This window comes from Neovison vison, chromosome 9 (assembly GCF_020171115.1).
Source record: "Neovison vison isolate M4711 chromosome 9, ASM_NN_V1, whole genome shotgun sequence".
NCBI lineage: Eukaryota > Metazoa > Chordata > Mammalia > Carnivora > Mustelidae > Neogale > Neogale vison.
In genome coordinates, this window is record NC_058099.1 from 92,375,451 (window position 1) to 92,395,511 (window position 20,061).

General features: G+C 48.5%; 1 protein-coding gene across 4 annotated transcripts in view; it reads left to right on the top strand.

Moving 5' to 3' along the window:
- DOCK8 (dedicator of cytokinesis 8) overlaps positions 1 to 20,061 on the top strand; it is a 204,516-nt gene that overhangs the window by 122,644 nt on the left and 61,811 nt on the right. For 3 of the 4 annotated variants that reach the window (XM_044265948.1, XM_044265951.1, XM_044265950.1), the window contains 10 exons: positions 1,524 to 1,641; positions 3,269 to 3,339; positions 4,388 to 4,526; positions 5,123 to 5,224; positions 6,803 to 6,898; positions 7,579 to 7,813; positions 10,330 to 10,494; positions 12,272 to 12,441; positions 16,040 to 16,135; positions 19,424 to 19,519. In XM_044265948.1, the coding sequence (XP_044121883.1) occupies positions 1,524 to 1,641; positions 3,269 to 3,339; positions 4,388 to 4,526; positions 5,123 to 5,224; positions 6,803 to 6,898; positions 7,579 to 7,813; positions 10,330 to 10,494; positions 12,272 to 12,441; positions 16,040 to 16,135; positions 19,424 to 19,519 (1,288 nt within the window). The remainder of the gene's footprint in view (positions 1 to 1,523; positions 1,642 to 3,268; positions 3,340 to 4,387; positions 4,527 to 5,122; positions 5,225 to 6,802; positions 6,899 to 7,578; positions 7,814 to 10,329; positions 10,495 to 12,271; positions 12,442 to 16,039; positions 16,136 to 19,423; positions 19,520 to 20,061) is intronic. The other variant, XM_044265949.1, reaches the window with a different exon arrangement.

The window sequence follows — 20,061 nt, forward strand, 5'->3', positions numbered from 1 at the left end:
AAGGAGCTGAGGGGCACCTGACTGGCTCAGTCGGGGAGCTTATGGCTCTTGAGCTCAGGATTGTGAGTTTGAGCCCCACGTTGGGTGTAAAGATTACTTAAAAATAAAATCTTTCAAATAAATAAATGATATGATTAATGAATAAAAAAAATAAAATAAGCCGAGACTTTTGTTGCTTTCCTATCCCGGTATCAGACGTTCCACCTGTATTTCCCCGATGCAGATTTCCACGTTGGAAGGCAGTAAGGCATTCTGAGCAGCAGCAGACCCGTCTCGCTACGTATCAAAGCAGGGAACAGGGCTGGTGCTTATCAGTTGGCTGCAGCTGAGGAGAAGAATCCATAAGGCCTCATTCCTCCAAAAATAATTCACTTCTGAAAGGAGACAATTCTTTGTGATAGTGACCTCCTGAGCACAGGGTTTTGCGTTGAGGGAAGAACTTGGCACAAATAAACTCCAGACTTTATTCACTCGTTCTTTTTTTTTTTTTTAAGATTTTATTTATTTAATTGACAGAGATCACAAGCAGGCAGAGAGGCAGGCAGAGAGAGAGAGAGGAGGAAGCAGGCTCCCTGCTGAGCAGAGAGCCCGATGCAGGACTCAATCCCAGGACCCTGAGATCATGACCTGAGCCGAAGGCAGAGGCTTAACCCACTGAGCCACCCAGGCGCCCTTTTTTTTTTTTTTTTTTAACAACATATAATGTATTATTTGCCCCAGGGGTACAGGTCTGTGGATCATCAGGCTTACACATTTCACAGCACTCACTATAGCACATGCCCTCCCCAATGTCCGTCACCCAACCACCCCAGCCCTCCCACCGACCTCCCTTCCAGCAACCCTCAGCTTGTTTCCTGAGATTAAGAGTCTCTTATGGTTTGTCCCCCTCCCTGGTCCCATCTTGTTTCATTTTTCCCTCCCTCCCTCCCTCCCTCCCACGGCTCCCTGCCCTGCCTCTCAAATTCCTCATATCAAGGAGATCATATGATAATTGCCTTTCTCTGACTGACTTATTCCACTAAGCATAATACCCTCTAGTTCAATCTACATTGTTGCAATGGCAAGATTTCAGGGTTTTGATGGCTGCATAGTATTCCATTGTAGATATATATACCACATCTTCTCTATCCATTCATCTGTTGATGGACGTCTATGCTCTTTCCATAGTTTGGCTATTGTGGACATTTTTGCTATAAACATTCGGGTGCACGTGCCCCTTCAGATCACTACATCTGTATCTTTAGGGTAAATACCCAGTAGTGCGATTGCTGGGTGGTAGGGTAGCTCTATTTTCAACTTTTTGAGGAACCTCCATGCTGTTTTCCAGAGTGGTTGCACCAGCTTGCATTCCCACCAACAGTGCAGGAGGGTTCCCCTTTCTCCGCATCCTCGCCAGCATCTGTCATTTCCTGACTGGTTCATTTTAGCCGTTCTGCCTGGGGTGAGGTGGGATCTCACTGTGGTTTTGATTTGTATTTCCCCGATGCCGAGTATGCACTGGTTCTTGATCTTCTCTTTTCCAGGAATCTTCTCTACGTCTACCCGCAGAGGCTAAACTTCACTAACAAACTGGCTTCGGCGCGGAATATCACTGTAAAGATCCAGTTTATGTGCGGAGAGGATACTAGCAACGCAATGCCGGTAAAGACAGACAAACGTGCGCCTTCCAGCAGGGCGGGCTCAACCCCCCCACCCGCCCCGGTCTGGCCGCGCGGACAAAATGCAGGGCTCGTCCGCGTGCAGAGTCCGTCCGGTCAAGCCTGCATGTCAGCACCTGCCTAGGCCTTTGGGGCTACTCCAGTATGGGTCCCAGGGTGCTGAAGGGGAAACAGAGTCATTCTAAGCTGAAAGTCTCTTCCCCGACTTACTCGGTAGTGATCTGTGACATTTGGAAGAGCAGATCGTTTTAGAGCATTGAAAAACATTATGAAATCTTTCCACATCACCCTCCTGGCGGAGGAGCTGGCGCGCAGGCCCGCTGTGTCGGCCACATTTGCACTCACCCAAGCCCCACGCTGCCTCTGGAGGTAAATGTGAAATATTGCCTAGTGACGATAACACCCACGCCGTCTCAGCACCCTTCAGGAGTGGGTCTTCAACCTGAAACAAAATATAAATCAAATAATAAGATATACTACCGCACTCTCAAAGGTACCCAAAAGGCCAGAATTTGTGTTATTTTATGTTTCTGCCACTAAATGAGACGGGCGGTTATTCCATCCCTAAGCCCTAGAATTCCGGTCCCATACCTTTCTACTGAAGGAAATTTTTTCCAGTGTTTCTATTCTTCAGATACCTACTTTTTTTTTTTTCTTTTAAAAAACATCCTTCTCTTGACACATGCACCTTCCCAAGGCAAGGTCTCTTTTTGTGGCAGGGATGGCAAAGCAGTCCTCAAGGAGGGCTCCCGTGGTTCCCTGCTCTGGCCCTTAACAAGGCTCCCAGGGCTGCCTGGTCCAGCTATGCAGAAGCTTCTGGGAGGGGACCCGTGAGGGCCAATCCCAGCCTGCTCTCCTCTCCCCAAGCCCTGGGACCTTGTCATGCCTGCTGCTGTAACGAGGAGAAGGCTCTTGTTTTCTTTGCCCAAAGAGGAGTCAAATCATATACCTTCAGGGCTGAATCAGGCCACAGGAGGTGTCTTTTTTCTTTTTTTTCTTTTTTTTTGAAGATTTCATTTATTTATTTGACAGAGCACAAGCAGACAGAGCAACAGACAGAGGGAGAGGGAGAGGGAGAAGCAGGGTTTCTGCTGAGCAGGGAGCCCGACATGGGGCTCGATCCCAGGACCCTGGGATGTGACCTGAGCTGATAGCAGACATTTAACTGAATGTGCCACCCAGGCGCCCCTAGTGTATTTTTCTAAATAACAGGAGCATGTCAACAAGCCAGGGAACGTCCTGGTCACACAAAAGACCAGGTCCGTGTCTTTGGAGGAGAAAGAACCTGGATCAGAGTCACTGGGGACAAAACTGTGTGGCTTTGCCTAGAGTACGGACCTCTAGACCGCGAGGCCAAGTGGAGAGGGCACTGGTTTTCTAGTCTCACACCCATCTGGCTCTCGGTCACTAATACAGCTCCTTGGGGCCTCAGTTTACCCTTCACAACTGGTTCTTCTGCATCGGTGTGCAGTTGGGTCAGTTGTAAACCTAGCGCACTTAATTTACAAAATGTAGCTTTGCCAGATCCAAACATCCATGGGGCTGATGACAGTTGCTTTGGTACGCCCAAAACCCCCTGCTAATTTGGTCCTTTATCTGTTGGCACACAGGTCATCTTTGGAAAATCCACTGGCCCTGAATTTCTGCAGGAAGTATACACAGCTGTTACATACCATAATAAGTGAGTACATTTCCGCACCTCAGATATATGCCATGGTTGTGTCATTATCTTCTGGCTTTTCTGAATCCCCTTTTTGGTGATTCCTCCCAAAAGGTTTTATAACTCAGGGACTACGGGACAAAGGAGATAATATGTCAGTTCTATGATTCTGTGCTGCAGATGCTTACTTTTTGTCACTGAGAGTATAACATGTCTTTAAGAAGTGAATATTGTTTTGACTTTTCGGGATCCTTCTGATGTAGCATGACACAGAGAAGTTTTATGGTATTAAACAAAGTAATACATTTCCTAACTAGCTTGGAGATACTGCAGGGGGTCAGAAGCAAAATACAACCCTCCTTTCCCCGTCTCCTTGTCTTCTAAATATTACTCCACATCTGTGCTACTATCTACTTTAAGAACATGGAAGTCGGCCTAAAGAGAAATGGGACCCTCATTATTCTGTGGGTACACTGAGTCACAGATTAATGTCTCAAACCATCATTGACATTTCACAGGTTGGGGAGGGAGCATCAGATGCACTCACGTTTGATCCTGGCTTGATAACCTTGGCCTATTGAAATATTTCTCTGAACCTTCTTGAGTAATGTTCTTGAAGCCCTTAGTCAAGTATCTGGGTCTTTGTAATTCAGTGAATCAGGTTCCCTTTCCTTCCTGTCGGCATTCATTTGCTAATCCAGATTCCTCTGATGAAGGCCAGAGATGGGCCGGTCCCTGTTCTCGTGGGTGGAGATAGAAAAGGAGGCCACAGCAAGACTGAGTCTTCTTTTGGAAATAAGTTGAGCTTTCCCATTATGAGTGGAGTTTGTTTGTTTGTTTTCCTGACAACGCCTTAAGTTTGTGAGGAGTCCTTTGTAAACAAAGCACATCTGGGGGTATAAAGTTGGTCTCCAAGGATCTTCAGCGTGGGAGCAGAATGATGTAAAATGAGAAGCACACCAAGCAGGCAAATTCTGAGGTGCAAAGGGCCTGTGGCATTAGAAGGGATCGTTGGAGAAAGCATCATTCTTGCTTAAGCTTTCTCATGTACAATGTGCTTTCGAAACAGGTCTCCTGACTTCTATGAAGAAGTGAAAATCAAGCTCCCGGCTAAGCTCACCGTAAATCACCACCTCCTGTTCACCTTCTATCATATCAGCTGTCAGCAGAAGCAGGGGACCTCCGTGGAAAGTCTCCTGGGGTACTCGGTAAGTGGTTGCCACCTTGCTGATTCACACTGCGGTGGTTGGACTCCAAGGTCCCTGCAGACATAAACAACTCAGTTCAGCTCACTTGCTTTTTTCCCATCAGAAGTAGCAAAATGTGCCAAACCAGATTCTAGCAAAGAGCAGAAATGACTTGACTCGGCACGGGACACATTTCTGGAATGGCAAGCTAGCGGGTGGTAGATACTGGGAGAATACGCATTTATAGAAAAGCATCGCAACATCCATTATTTCTAGATCCCATATATATGCTCCACTTCCCCCAGGGGAAGAAAGTTATTTTTTTAAGAAATAAAACGGGTAAAATAAACGTTGATGTTGTCTAGACACTCACAAACATGGGCCATAAAGAAAAATGCTACTACTTTGGCTCTGAAAGCAGTAAATCACTGATACCCCTATCTCAGGAGCTCTGGGAGAATTTAAAATGCAAAGAATTTGACAGAAATTACTGCGCACAAGAGGCCTGGTCAATATCTAATCATCATTCAGTTGCATTTGATTATTGTGAGCTAGATAAATGGCCAGAATGATATGCTGTAATAATTCCGCTTCATTCTTTATATCATCTGTTTCAGTGGCTGCCAATTCTCCTAAGTGAACGTCTTCAGACTGGATCCTACTGTCTCCCTGTTGCCTTGGAAAAGCTGCCCCCCAATTACTCCATGCATTCAGCAGAGGTAAGCGGCAAGCTAGCCACTCCCGTGCCTTCCTATCTTCCGGTTCTCCAAGGAAGTTAGAAAAGCAAGCTTTGGGGGCACCTGGGTGGCTGGCTCAGTTGGTTGAGCGCCCAGCTCTTGATTTTGGCTCAGGTCATGATCTCAGGGTCGTGAGAACAAGCCCTGAGTTGGGCTCCCTGCTCAGGCTGGAGTCTGCTTGAGATTCTCTCTCCCCCTCTGCCCCTCTCCCTACTTGGTCCCTCTCTCTCTCTTTCTCTCTCAAATAAATAAAAAAAAAGTCTTAAACCAAAACAACAACAACAAAAAAGGAAAACAAGCTTTCATGTGAAATTTCTTGACTTCCAAATGTTGGCTGCTAGTTGAAAATGTTTCCAGCCCGGGCCACACAGAACTGTCTGGAGGCTGGATCCAGCATTGGACCCCAGTCTGTGACTCTGTCTTGGAGAGTTCCAGAAGTTCACACACCAGGCACTCTTCCCACTCCTGCGAGGACAGCGTGCTTCCTTCCGCTAGCGTGCAAGAGGTGCCCACACTCCCGTGGCTGGGTCGGGCTAGGCCGTTCTCTCGCGGGGCTGTATGATGGTGTCTCTGGAGGATGACTATTCTGGGGGGATTTAAGGCCAGAAATGGTCCCCAAGGACTGCAGAACCACCAACATATAAAGGGTATAAAAGAGTCATTTTGAGTAATGAATGCAGAAGGCTTTGGGACTGCTCTCTGGAAACCTTTTGTTAAAAGAGAAAGTGACTGCAGGCTCTCCAAGGCATTAAAGTTTCATGTCTCGTAAGATACTCTACACTTTGTCTCGACGTTCCTGATTAATGGGGAAATCACTGCAATATGACTTTTTTTTTTTTAAAGATTTTATTTATTTATTTGACAGAGATCACAAGTAGGCAGAGAGACAGGCAGAGAGAGAGGAAGGGAAGCAGACTCCCTGCCGAGCAGAGAGCCCGATGCGGGACTTGATCCCAGGACCCTGGGATCATGACCTGAGCTGAAGGCAGGGGCTTTAACCCACTGAGCCATGCAGGTGCCCCAATATGACTTTTTTTTTTTTTTAAAAAAAGATTTTATTTATTTATTTATTTGACAGAGATCACAAGTAGGCAGAGAGGCAGGCAGAGAGAGAGGGGAAGCAGGCTCCCTGCCGAGCAGAGAGCCCGATGTGGGGCTCCATCCCAGGACCCTGAGATCATGACCTGAGCTGAAGGCAGAGGCTTAGCCCACGGAACCACCCAGGCATCCCCAATGCAATATGATTTTATTCCCATCCCTAGAATCCAGGGTCCTCCATGCTGGATGGGAGCTTAGGATCCATCACTCACTTCAGACCCCTCCCGTCTGTATAAGCAAATGAGAGTTAATTCGACTCGTCAAAGTAACAACAACTCGTTCTGTGAAGAACTGAACCCGAGTGTTGGACTCCTGACTCCTCGGCTAGTTCTCTGGCTTCCAGGGAGGGAGACACCTGCGTAACCCTGACATTCACACTCACGCTGCCTTGCTCTGCTAGTCTATAACCAGAAAAGGGGATTGGATTGCTAATTTTTTTTTTTTCTTTTCCCTTCAACACAGAAAGTCCCTTCACAGAATCCTCCCATTAAATGGGCTGAAGGACACAAAGGAGTATTTAATATTGAAGTGCAGGCTGTTTCTTCGGTCCACACCCAGGTAAGGAACATATCAGCGTCCTCTTCAGATCAGAGGCAGAGGGCTCGTAAGAAGAAGGGGGTGCAGCAGAGAAGCGTCTGTGGACAGGCCAGTAGAGGACCAGTGACAGAGTTCGTGCGTGGATAAAACAAGAAACTACCTTCACTGCATCCTGGAGGCTTACAGGCCTGTTCAGGTTTTACTGGTCATTTAAAGGGAGAGACCTCCTAAAAATGTCGAGTGCCTAGATGAAGGAATGCAGTATCTGCCCTTTGGGCTGAGAAACTATGCGAGGGGCACCATGAGCAACCTTTTCCTGCTGCTGCCTCACTCCCCGCTATTATTCTGCCATTTTCCCCAGCTTTGTGGTTTTGTTTTGTTTTTTGTTTTGTTTTTTTCCCCAGTTCTCCGTTCCTTCCTTTTCTTGCCCCTGTCTGCACTTTCCATCTGTTCAGACCCCATTTTGGCTGTGTGTTTAACCAAGTGTGCTCGCCTCTGCCCACAACCAGATCAGATCCGAGGCCAAGTTCTATTTTCTTCAGTTACTAGTCAGCAAGAGGTTATGTTCTATGCCCGCCGCTCTTCCGAGGCATCCGTAGCCTCGGTCTGAAACCGCCGGGTCCCAGAGCTTCGGCTCATGAGCCCCCCCCGCGGAGTGTGGACGGGGTCCGCCCCAGGACGCCTGCTGTCTGTCTTCCCAGGACAACCACCTGGAGAAGTTCTTCACCCTCTGCCACTCCCTGGAGAACCAGGTGACCTTCCCCATCCGCGTGCTGGACCAGAAGATCAGCGAGACGGCGATGGAGCACGAGCTGAAGCTCAGCCTCATCTGCCTGAACTCCTCCCGCCTGGAGCCGCTGGTGCTCTTCCTGCACCTGGTGCTGGACAAGCTCTTCCAGCTGTCCGTGCAGCCCATGGTCATCGCCGGCCAGACAGGTGGGGCCCGCGGGGCTGGGGCGGGGCCGGATGGGCAGGGCCGGATGGGCAGGCCCTTGTGTGACCCGTGACTTTCCAGAAATCCCGAGAATGGGGACAGTGGGATCTTCCTTTCTATCGATGATGAGAGTCCAAGGGAAGCCAAGACCAGGGGTAATTTTTTTTTTTTTTTTGAGACTTCCTGGACAGTGAATAAAAAAACAGATTAATATAGAATGCTTAAAATGATAGTTTTCAAAAATAGGTGTATTGAATGATTAGAGGTGATCGTTCCAAGTCCATTCCTGGTAATGGGTGGATTTATTTGGACACTGGGATATTTTTATTTTCTTGACCGACAAGGAAATCTGATGTTTTTAAGGAAGTAAGACAGCTCGTATTAAATGGCGGCAAAGGAACTCTCCAAATGGGAACTCAATGGGATCCCTTCTTTAATTGAGCTATAAAACACATACCCTAAAATCCACCAATGTGTACAATTCATTGGCTTTTAGCCCATCTCATGGCTGGGCAACTATCACTGGTCTCCAGTTCCAGGAGATTTTCATTAGCCCGAACTGAAACCCGTGCCCCTTGGCAGCTGCTCCCCGTTCTCCCTTCCCCTCAGCCCCGACAACCACTCATCCACTTTCCGAAAGTATATTTTAAATGCTGACTTGGCACAAATTAACACTATTTGAATACAACGTGTAAGACTTCTCTTGGAGACAATGTCACGTAAGACCTGGGTCCAGTGGTCCTCCCGACTCCTGCAGGAGGAGAAGGCCAGGCGGTGGGGCGCCTTTGTTGGACGCTGTTTTCAGCTGGGCTCATGTCCTTTTGAGCCCCCCAGACTTGCAGATGTCTTTCGGATGTTGTCTGTGCTCCCAGGGCTCTGCTACGTCTTGTGGGCTTGGCAGTAACAGTTGAGAGCCTGTGGGACCTCAGAGAACTTAAAACTGAGCAAAGAGCATCAGCAAAGGACCATCCTCTAAAGGACACAGCTAAATATTGGGGGGGAGGTGAGAACCTCAGTCTGGGAAGATGAAAGAGGCCCCCAGGAGGAAGACAGCAGTATTTGAGATAGCTTTGAAGGATGGGTGGGGGGCAAGGGGCCCACATGGGGATAGTGAGATGTGCAGGGCATGCCCGGAAACCCGGAGTGTCTTGTTCAGAACAGAAGGGTTCTGAAAATGGTATCAAAAGACACCTTCCTGGGAGTGTCAGAAGAGAAGTGACTCACACAATGGGGCTATGGCATGGGAGTGATTTGGGGGGGAGGGAGTGAGGCACTCAGAGCCTGGCACACGCTGGGCAGCCTTCAGAGCCAGGGAAGAAGAGGACCTCCGAATCCCCGGCTCATGCCGTGTCCTGGGACGCGTCTCTCGTGGTGCCACAGTTAAGGTATCCTGTGTTGCAGACCAGTGTTTCCTCTCTGCAGCCGTTGCCTCTCCAGCTAGAGCCCTGCTGAGTAGCTAGCTCCACCGTTCCCAGATTCCTTCCCATGCCCTCACATATTTGCACTCGCACACAGACCTGTGCAGTAGACAAACCATTCATTCCTAGGTTTTAAGCTGCTTCTTTGTAGCAAGTTGCCACCCGTCCTGGGGTGACAGCCACCAACTAGGTGGAGACACTTACCATAGAAGCATTTATTCAGAATATGTCAGGTGCTCTGGTCATCACAGGGGTGGAGACGAGAAGAAGGGAGAAATACGCTTCTCCCCAGAGGCTGGAAGCCTGCTCAGGGAGACAGAGGTGACCACCGGGAGCAGCCAAAGAACTTTGAGTCTTGGCATCCCTGAAGCCTTGTACCGAGTCATGTCCGAGGCTTCATGGAGGAGGTGGATGGGGCCCAGCGGTGAAGAATTGGTGGGATTTTGCTGGCGGGAGCACAGAGGGCTTTCCAGCTGAGAACAACAACATGCGAAAAATTGCAGAGCTGAGACAGAGCAGACACGTGATGGGGACAGGACAGTCGCCTCATTTTAAAGGAAGTTGAATTGGAGCAGGAAAGAAGGGTAACAAGTTTGGGTAACGAGGGTGAAGCCAAACTGTGGAGGGCTGGGAGCTCCTGAACAAGACCGTACACGGTAAATCGGTCGTTTTGTGCAGACCCACGAGGAGGAGAGCACGACACAGCTACTTTTCCAGATTAATCTGTATGCCAAGAAACTGCATGGCGCAAGGGCACATCTCATACGGGAGGGTGTGTGAGAATCACCAGGGCATCTTGCGATCACGGCTCGGTGGGGGTGGGGAGGCTGCCCCGACGGTCGCCCGTCTCTGCGGTGAAGACCCGCAGTGCTGGCCAGAGGAGGCCGGGGAAGGGGGAGAGGTGACGTGGTTTGCAGTCAGCAGAGCTGGGACGGAGGAGTTGTCCCCACAACCACTCGCCCTGCCCTGGCCACCGTCTCGCCCAGCCTGGTTCAGCAGGTCCGCTGTGAGGACTCCTTGATGCTGCCCCAGAGAACATTCTAGCTCAGGTTCCTTCGGGACCAATTGTGAGGCCGCCTGTCTTTCTCTTGGTTCCTCAGCCAACTTCTCCCAGTTTGCGTTTGAGTCCGTGGTGGCCATAGCCAACAGTCTGCACAACAGCAACGACCTGGCCAAGGACCAGCACGGGAGGAACTGCCTGCTCGCCTCCTACGTGCACTACGTCTTCCGCCTGCCGGAGCCGCCCAGGGACCCACCCAAGTCAGGTAGGGTTGCCCCCCCCACCCCTACCCAGGCCATGGGTGCCTGGTGGGTGGGACCCTGCGCCTGGCCTGCTACCCTGTGATTCAAAATATCATAAAAAGCCCCACGTTAAATTGTATATTTGATTTTTTTTTTCAGTTAAAATTGATTTTATTAATTTTTAATTTATTTTTGTATTGGTGATACCAAACTTACGTGAATGCTGAAATTAGAAAATTTGTTTCTAGTTTTTATTTTCTTTTTTTATTTTTTTTTAATATTTTATTTATTTATTTGACAGAGAGAGAGGATCACAAGTAGACAGAGAAGCAGACAGAGAGAGGGGGGAAGCAGGCTCCCCGCTGAGCAGAGAGCCCGATGCGGGGCTCGATCCCAGGACCCTGAGATCATGACCCGAGCCGAAGGCAGAGGATTAACCCACTGAGGCACCCAGGCGCCCCTCTAGTTTTTATTTTCTGACTCGCTTTCTTGCTGCCTCCCTCCCGCACCCCCCCCCTTTTAAGATTGATTTATTTATTTTAGAGGTACAGAGTTCATGAGCACGGGGAGGGGCAGAGGGAGAGAGAAAGGGGTTCAAGCAGGCTCCATACTGAGCACAGAGCCCGACACCCAGAGCTCTGTCCCAGGATCCTGTGATCGTGACCTGAGCAGGAATCTAGAGTTGGACGCTTAACTGAGCCACCCAGGCACCCCTCCCTCCCTCTTTTTATACCTGAAGCACTTGTTTTTTTTTTTTTTTCTGCCTCTGTGATAACCCAGTGGGTAATTTGATTTGGGTGAGGATCTTTATTTTCAAAAATGTAGACAACAGGTGTCTGGGATGCTAGGGTAAGAATGACAAAGGAAAACAAATATCCCAGCGTAGTGGTGAGCACCGGTTCCTCAAGTTTTCGGTATGAAAAGCTAACTCCCTTTCCTCATTTCCCCCAAACTCAACTTCTGAAATAATAACAGTGCGTCTCTCCATCCTTCCCAGTTACGTACGGTGGTAGTCCTCCCCTGATACTTCCAGTCAGCAGGATGTTAAAAATAGCATCGAGAAGTTTACAAAATTCAAGGTTCTAACGAAGAAACTTGCACTTTTTATTAGTCCATGCAACGTCATTACAAATAAACCTGTATTTTTTTTTTTTTTTAAGATTTTGTTTGTCTGGGAGAGAGCAAGAGTGGAGAGAGAGAGAGAGCAAGAGTAGGGATGGGTATAAGGCAGACGCTTAACCGAATGAGCCACCCAGATGCCCCAGAAAACCTATAATTTCAGTTGAGTTTTTAAAGAACTCGCATAATCACTTTGGAAGACGTACACCTATTGAAAAGTGAGAAATGATGTATAACATATACTTATCCTTGGATTCTCCTATCTCAGAAAATCTTGCATGACTTATAAAGTTGTCTTAATTTAAATATTAATAAATTTAGAAGTCCCCATTTCCAGCTTGTCTGGAGCAAGCTGCAGGTCGGGCCACCCTGGGGGCTGTTTCCCTGGGGCCCTGAGAGGCTGAAGCTTCTTAGCCGCCCCCGCCTTCAGATGAGGCAGGTGTTTCCCAGCTACCACAGTCCTCACCCCTCCCTGGAGCCTCGCCCTCATCTCCTTACCCCCAAAGCCATGCTCCTCTGACCTTCGCTAGGCCTTTGATGATAAGACCCTAATTCCGAGATCTGCTCAGGTGGGTTTTCGTTCCCCTCTCCACCCTGTCCCTGTTCAGTTCCGTCCCCAGCACGGTTCAATGACGCGGATCCCCTCTTTCTGTTGACATGTCTGGGCCTGGTGGGGTGCAGGTGGGACCGCTGCCCTCCCTGACCCGCGCTACCACACGTATGGACGCACGTCCGCGGCCGCCGTGAGCTCGAAGCTGCTGCAGGCCCGGGTGATGAGCAGCAGTAACCCGGACCTCGCGGGGACACACTGCGCGGCCGACGAGGAGGTAAAGCACATCATGGCTGCGAAGGTACGGGAGATGCCAGAGCCCGGAGTGCAACATGAGCTTTTTCAGTTTTATTTTATTTTTTAAAAGATTTTACTTATTTATTTGACACAGAGAGAGGGAGAGAGAGAGAGAGAGAGAGAGAGCATGTGCACAAGCAGGGGGAGAGGCAGAGGGAGGGGAGAAGCAGGCTCCTTGCAGAGCAAGGGAAGCCCGATGCGGGGCTCGATCCCAGGACTCCGGGATAACGACCTGAGCCAAAGGCAGAGGCTTAACCCATGGAGCCACCCAGGTGCCCGAGCTTTTTTAGTTTTAGTGAAAACTTAGAGAAACAACACAAAACGGACCACAGCTGGGGCCACAGCTCTGCTGGTCACGTGTTCTCATGCTTCAGCTTTTGATGTGATCGAGACTGTTCTGGACAGAGGCAGGGGCAAGACTGGCGTTTGATCTGCTCCGTTAGTCTGTGGTTGGGAAGTTTTTAGAGCGCCGTTGATTGAGCCACTTGGAGTCTGTTTTCAAGGGAAACAATGTAGCTTTAACTTTTTTTTTTTTTTTAAATGCCTTGGAACAGTTGTTTTTTATTTTGTTTTATTAATTTTTAAATACCTGCCCTTTACATTCGTTAACATCCATAGATTAATTATACCATAGAGTAATCCCCAGAGGAAAGCCAGGTTTGTTTTTTTTAAAGATTTTATATATTTATTTGACAGAGATCACAGATAAGCAGAGAGGCAGGCAGAGAGAGAGAGAGAGGAGGAAGCAGGCTCCCTGCTGAGCAGAGAGCCCGATGCGGGGCTCCATCCCAGGACCCTGGGATCATGACCTGAGCCGAAGGCAGAGGCTTAACCCACTGAGCCACCCAGGCACCCCACAAAGCCAGGTTTTATAAACAAAAACAGATCGGAGACGTTGATGACTTAGGCTATAATGTTTTTCTTCCATGAATTCTTTTCTTTTTCTTTCTCTTTTTAAAAATATTTTATTTATTTATTTGACAGAGAGAGAGATCACAAGTAGGCAGAGAGGCTAGCAGAGAGAGGGGGAAGCAGGCTCCCTGTTGAGCAGAGAGCCCCAAGCAGGGCTCGATCCTAGGACTCCAAGACCATGACCTGAGCCGAAGACAGAGGCTAAACCCACTGAGCCACCCAGGCACTCCATCTTTGCTTTTTCTTGATAAATATTCTTTTTATTTTAAAACAGTTGCAGATTTATGGAATTATTGTGAATAGGGTACAGAAAGCTTGTATGTACTGCCTCGTCTCTCTGTTATTACCATTTTACATTAGAATGGTACATATGTTCCGATTCATGAACTAATATCGGTCTGTGATCATTATTAACCCAAGTTCATATTTTATTCAGATTTCCTCCATTTTTCCCTCATGTCCTTTTTCAGTTTCAGGATCCCAGCCCAGATACCACATTACATTTTGTCGTCCTGTCTCCTTAGTTTCCGCTTGGTGGTGACAATTTCATAGACTTCCCTTGTTTTTGATGACCTTGACACTTTTGAGGGGTCCTGGTCAGATTTTGGTAGAGTGTGTCTCATTTGAAAATTTATTTCGAGCTTGTGATATAACCATATACTATAAAATTGACCCAGCACAAAGCTGCTGTGAATTCTTCATCTGAATTTTCTTTCCAGTTATCTGTGGCCCCTGTGACTAAACTTCTAGAGTAATATTGTTTCCCCTGAGTATGACAAATCATACTCTCTAGGTTTTGACATAATTTCTCTTACAAAATCCACCCACTTGAGATGGTATATTGTGAGAAAAAGGAATTCGGAGACCCCGGTCTCCAAAATTGGTTGGAGACCCCTGGGGTTGGGTCAGGACTCTACCACACTCAACTGTGTGATCCCGGGTGAGTCCGCTCCGGCCCTGGGGCTCTCGTTCCTCATCTCCGTAGAGTTTCTGAACCCTGGATGGATTTAAGGATCATCTATGGATCCGCCACTGGAGATTCTGACAATCTAGAGTGTGCACGCACCTTACAAAATTGTTCCTACCCCGGCGTTTTTGACTTACAGAATCAACCCACAGCGGGGCTGGAGCCGGCTCCTACCAGTTTCTGAGAGCCGGCCACTTAAATTTTCTGAGCCGGTTGTTAGACGCTATTAAAAAATGAAATTATATAAAATAACAAGTTATATTGAATTTAAAATAATGTAAATGCACTGTGGTATCTTGGACTGTATCTTGAAGCTGAAACTGGACCTCAGTGGAAACCTAGTAAAATCTACATCGGTGGTTTAGTTGCTAGTAAGGAGCCAAAGATAATTTTTTAATTTTGACAAAGGTACCAGAGTGATGTCAGATGTTAACATCAAGAGGAACTGGGGAAAGAAGCCATGTGAGAACTCTCGATCACCTTTGCAACTTGTCCATAACCCCGAAATTACTCCGCTTTAGAAAGGCAGTACTCAGACACTATCCCTTCCTTGCTAGTTTACTACATTTTACTCTTTATCTGTGTTCTTGAGGGTTTTTTGTGTCTCTTGTATCTGTATGGTGGAAGTACTCTATAATGGTTTGCTGGTGCGTATTTCTTCCCAACACCGTGTCCGGTGACATCATCTGAACTTGCAATCTGTCGTGATGAAAGCATTTAAGGTACAGAAATAAATATTGCAAACCAGGTCCTCCCCCCAAGAGCTGTTTGCTAAACGTTTGCCAGTGCACCACAGTACGACCTCATACGTAAGGTCCCTGTAAGCAATAACATTTCCCGATTTCCCGGGACACGTGGCCTGTCTCTATTATTCACAGCCTTGATCGTTCTGGTTTCCTTTAAGAAAAGTGAAAATACTAAATTTCTGTGTGGATGGGGTTAAGAATTATCTAACTGTTTTGTAGAAAGGGGAGAGCATTTGTCCACAGTGTTTTTTTGACAATTTTTTAAATACAGTGTTTGGGAACCCAGGAGAGTACCATCCTAGCCCACAGAGAGGCGCTGTTCCCACACTTTGTTTTATGCTTCCCACCTCCCCCCAAAAGTCAGAATATACAAGAGACTTCAGCACCCCCTGTCCCTAAGTAGGTTTTTTTTTTTAATTAACATATAATGTATCATTTGTTTCAGGGGTGCAGGCCTGTGCTTCCTCAGTCTTCTATAATACCTTTGCTCGTTGCAACACTTACCTGCCCAGGGTCCATCCCCAGCCACCCTATCCCTCCTCCGCCCTCCCCTCCAGCAATTCTCAAATTTGTTTCCTGAGATTAAGTCTCTTATGGTGTGTCTCCCTCTCCGGTTTCATCTTGTTTCATTTTTCCCTCCCTTCCCTGATGACCCTCTGTCTTCTTTCTCAAATTCCTCGGATCAGCGAGACCATAGGATAATCCTGACTAGGTTTGCAACTATGGGTTGTTCTACACATGAAACCACTAACAGGGATTATGTCGGGAGCAAGTAGAATGCGCTGTGACTTTATATCCTTTGCTTTGTTTTGTATTCATTTGTGAGCAGTGTTTTACCTTCGTAACCAGAAAAAAACAAAAAAGAAGTAAGAAATAGGTTATAAGTGAACATTGAGGGTGTGAGTTCCAGGCCACGGGCTCAGCTTCTAAGGGGACCTCTGTGGGCTGGCGGATGAGTCATGGGCTGTGTGTTTCAGAACTCGGATCGCAGCTGTAATCGGATGTCCTACTATTGTTCAGCCAATAACGACGTCCCAGGCTCGACCACAGCCCCGAGGCCGGCCAGCAAAAAGGTACTGAGTGTGAGGACAATTTGCTTGTTGTTCTCATTGTGATTGATAACAGACACCATCAAAGGGCTCTTCTGCCTCCTTTCCCCGCCCCCACCAACACACACACACACACACACACACACACACACACTTCAGTAGCTCTGTTCCTTGTCATCCATTTTTTTGACCAAGTGATTCCTGTTCCCGAAGGGTGGTCCAACTTACCGTGCACCCAGAGTCCCGGGAGGGCTCCTTAAAACCCATAGCTGGACCCTACCCCCCCCCCGAGTTTCTGATGCAATAGCTCCGAAGCTGGGCCTGAGATTTTGCATTTGTAACCAGTTCCCAGGGGATGCTCGTCCAGCGAATAGTCTGAGAATGCCTGCCTTTGTTTCTTCTTCAGTCGAAGGTGGGCTGGGAGCAGTTCATCCTCAGCGAAAGCGAAAGGCAGTGCCTGGGCATCATTTATGTCAGTCCTCCATCAGGTGACCTGACAGGCTTTCCTCCAAATTCATTCTAATCAGCTTTACTTCGGAGCTGGGAGACCTTACAAGCTGCTCACCAGAACATCTGATAATAGCAGAATTCTCCAGTCATCGCCGCGGCCTGTGTGGTCTGAGGGCCCCGGGGGTGTCTCGCTTCAGTTTTTTCCCTGCCAGACACCCGAGGATTGCTCCCTGAGAGCAGTGACTGAAGTTAAGGTCTCAAGAGTCTTTCCAGATCCTTATTAAAATGTAAATACGCTGAGTGGAAGGTTAACATGGGAAGCCATTTGCAACAGCTGACGCCACAGGGAATGTTTATTAAACATGCGGGGGAGGGGGGCGAACCTCAGCTCAGCTCACTGTGCACCAAGTGAGGGAAAGATCAGGCATAGGGGGGTCCTGCGGGGGCCTGAGGGTGCTGACTTCTCAGTGATCCGGGCACAGGGCACCCTCTGGGGAGAGATACAGGGAATTAATTTTTTAAAAAGTGAAAGATTGGGCGAGGTGCTGAAGATATTTCACTTACCCTCAAACTCGACCTTGGGCTTGGCAGGAACTGGTTCCACGAACCATTCGACCTTCTTTTGAAAGCCACAGTTTGCCTACAGCCTCGCCTCCTGCAGCAAACAATGGCACTTAGCTTTCCCATTGCCTTGTTTTGATTTTGTTCTCAATGATGAGAAGAGAATTGTTTCATCTCAGAGGGAAGTTTAGACTGTTTCTTCACTAGCTCAGCAAAAAGGATTTTAGCTGCTTGGCTCTCCTCTCTAACCTCCGGAGCAAGGTGTTCTTGTAATAATGTGGCCTGGTAAGCAACATAAATGACTTTAAGAAGCAGCTTATCCTCCTCTAATCTCTAAGACTCTGGCAGTCAAACTGACCTATTTCCCAGAGGTTACCTTTGAAGCCAGTGGCGTGAGGCTTTCCTACACGGGCAAGATCCCCATGTAGCTGACTTACGTCACCGGCACACGCAGACCACAGGCTGGGTTGACAATCCGCCTCCCACCGCTTCCAGGCCGGTGAGCTTCACGGATGGCTCTGGACAGCAGACAAATGTGTTTCTGTGTCCAAAGGTTATAAAGGTTTGACTCCACTGGCAGAAGGTCTGCGAACCTTCTGACATGCTGAAACACTTTAGCATTTTGGATTCATCATCGTTAACCCGCGCTGAAGCTTAAATAGAACACCCAGAGATCTGCACGTAGAGTTTCCATTTGTGTCCTTTTAGCGCGGCTTAGTAACTCTGCAATTATAATGTGCGTAAGACAGTGAAATGAGCAGCAGACACGTTGTACAGCGCAGACACCGTCAAGGCATATCAAGGACAGTCTTTGCTGTAATCAGTTTTTGTTTGAGGGGTTGAGTTTGAGACTTAACTGCTGTATATGCCAGTAGCTTAGGGTGTAGTATGAGGATGTTCAAATAGTTTTAGTTCTTTTACCCACAGAACAATAAATAAATTAGTTCGTCTGTATTTATTCTAGGTTTTATGGTCAGCAGATTAATGATACCCACAAACACCCAGGCATCATTTTTTTTTTTAATTTATTTATTTACTTGACAGAGAGAAATCACAAGTAGATGGAGAGGCAGGCAGACAGAGAGAGAGAGAGAGAGAGAGAGAGGGAAGCAGGCTCCCTGTTGAGCAGAGAGCCCAATGTGGGACTCGATCCCAGGACCCTGAGATCATGACCTGAGCTGAAGGCAGCGGCTTAACCCACTGAGCCACCCAGGCGCCCCCCAGGCATCATTTTTGCCATTAGTTAAGGCGATCACCCATCCCTGTTTGTCCAGGACCAAAGGCTCGCTGGAATGCAGGGCTTTTCTGTTTTCAGACCGAGGCAGTCCCAGGCAAACTGAGAGGAGCTGGCGGCCCTACCTTCAGTCTTGAGCTTCTTCCCCAGCAAACCTGTTAACAAGAGTATAAGTAGCCAGATAAACCAGGGAACAGGAAATGTACAGAAGATGCAAAAGTCACCACCTGCTATGTTTGCTCTCAAGCAGTTGGATAACTTGAAGGGAAGTGTAGGTGTAAAGCAGAGCTGTGTAAGCTTCCAGAATCGGACCCTGGGACAGAGGGGGTTGAGAAGTTGGAAATTCAGGCTGCTACCGCTGTAATGGAAAGGATCTGCCCATCGGCCCATCATGTTCCCCGCAGTGCTGTAGTGGAATTAAAAAAACCAAGAACTGTCCTATCCGGGAGGCAGATAGATAGGCAGATAGAAATCACGGAGACATCGATTCTCTAACGGAGGTCCCTACGCCAATGGCGTCACCAACACCTGGGAACTTGCTAGAAACATGAATTCTCAGGCTCTACCCGATACCCACCAAATCCAAATCCGAACCTCTGAGGGCAGACCCAGCAGTCTGAGTGTCTTCACAGTCCCCCTAGGGGATCCAGATCCACTGTCCGTTTTGACCACCATTGCTACCACATTGAAACCACTAGATTTCACAGACGAGAAAATGGAGGCCTGAGAGAGGAACGGCTTCCAGGGGTCATGCAGAGGGTTTGCAACAGGGCCTGGGGGAAAGGAAGAGGCCCAGTTCGGACTGCTCCCCCAGAATGCAGGGTCTCTCCCCGGCTGAGGCCGGCCCTTCAGACCAACTCTCTTACCTGATGCCACCACCGACCTTCTCCCATCCATTTGGAAGGTCCTACCCCTCAGTTAACCTCTGGCATTGACTTTGCCATCCAGCCGGGGTCTGGGACAGCGGGGATGCCCATGCCAGGAAATAACCATTGGTATAAAACAGAGGGCATGAGGGTGTAGAGAGCCCCTGCCTTCTCGGACTGGTTTTTGTCCTTGTCGCCCAGCATTTCCACGAGGAGCTCGCCCTGCAGATGGTGGTCAGCACCGGGATGGTGAGAGAAACCGTCTTCAAGTACGCCTGGTTCTTCTTCGAGCTTCTGGTGAGATTCTTGCCCGTTTCTGTCTGCGCTCAGCAAGGCACAAGGCCTGTGGCCAAAAGACCGAGAAGTTGCCCTCCCCTCCCCCACCCCTTAGGAACCAACGTTTTATCTGCAGAGTTGCTCCCGCTAAGAACCTGGGATTGTTCCTTAAAACCCAGCTCTGCCTCACTCCTCTGCCAGCCTCCACTCGCTCTTGTGGCTGCTGCCTTGAAAACATACCTCGCGCCCCTCCCTTCTCCTTACTTCCCCACTCCCCGCCTGGCCACCTGCCATCCTCTCTTGGAGGCTTCTCGAAATCACTTCCCTTTTGCCCACCTGCCTTTCTTTTCGTTCCGGCCCATCCGTTCTGCCCCGGGCTGCCGATTCTTACCACAGGTCGTGCTGTGCCAGTCTCCTTTGGAAAACCGTCCGTGATTTCCGGTGTACTGGAAATCACAAATTTTATCACGGCCTGCAAAGCCTTTGCAGAGCGGTGGGGAAGAGCGTAACTGGGATTTAGAGAAAGTTGAGGCAGAGCGGAGGGTCCCCCCGGATAGGAGCCG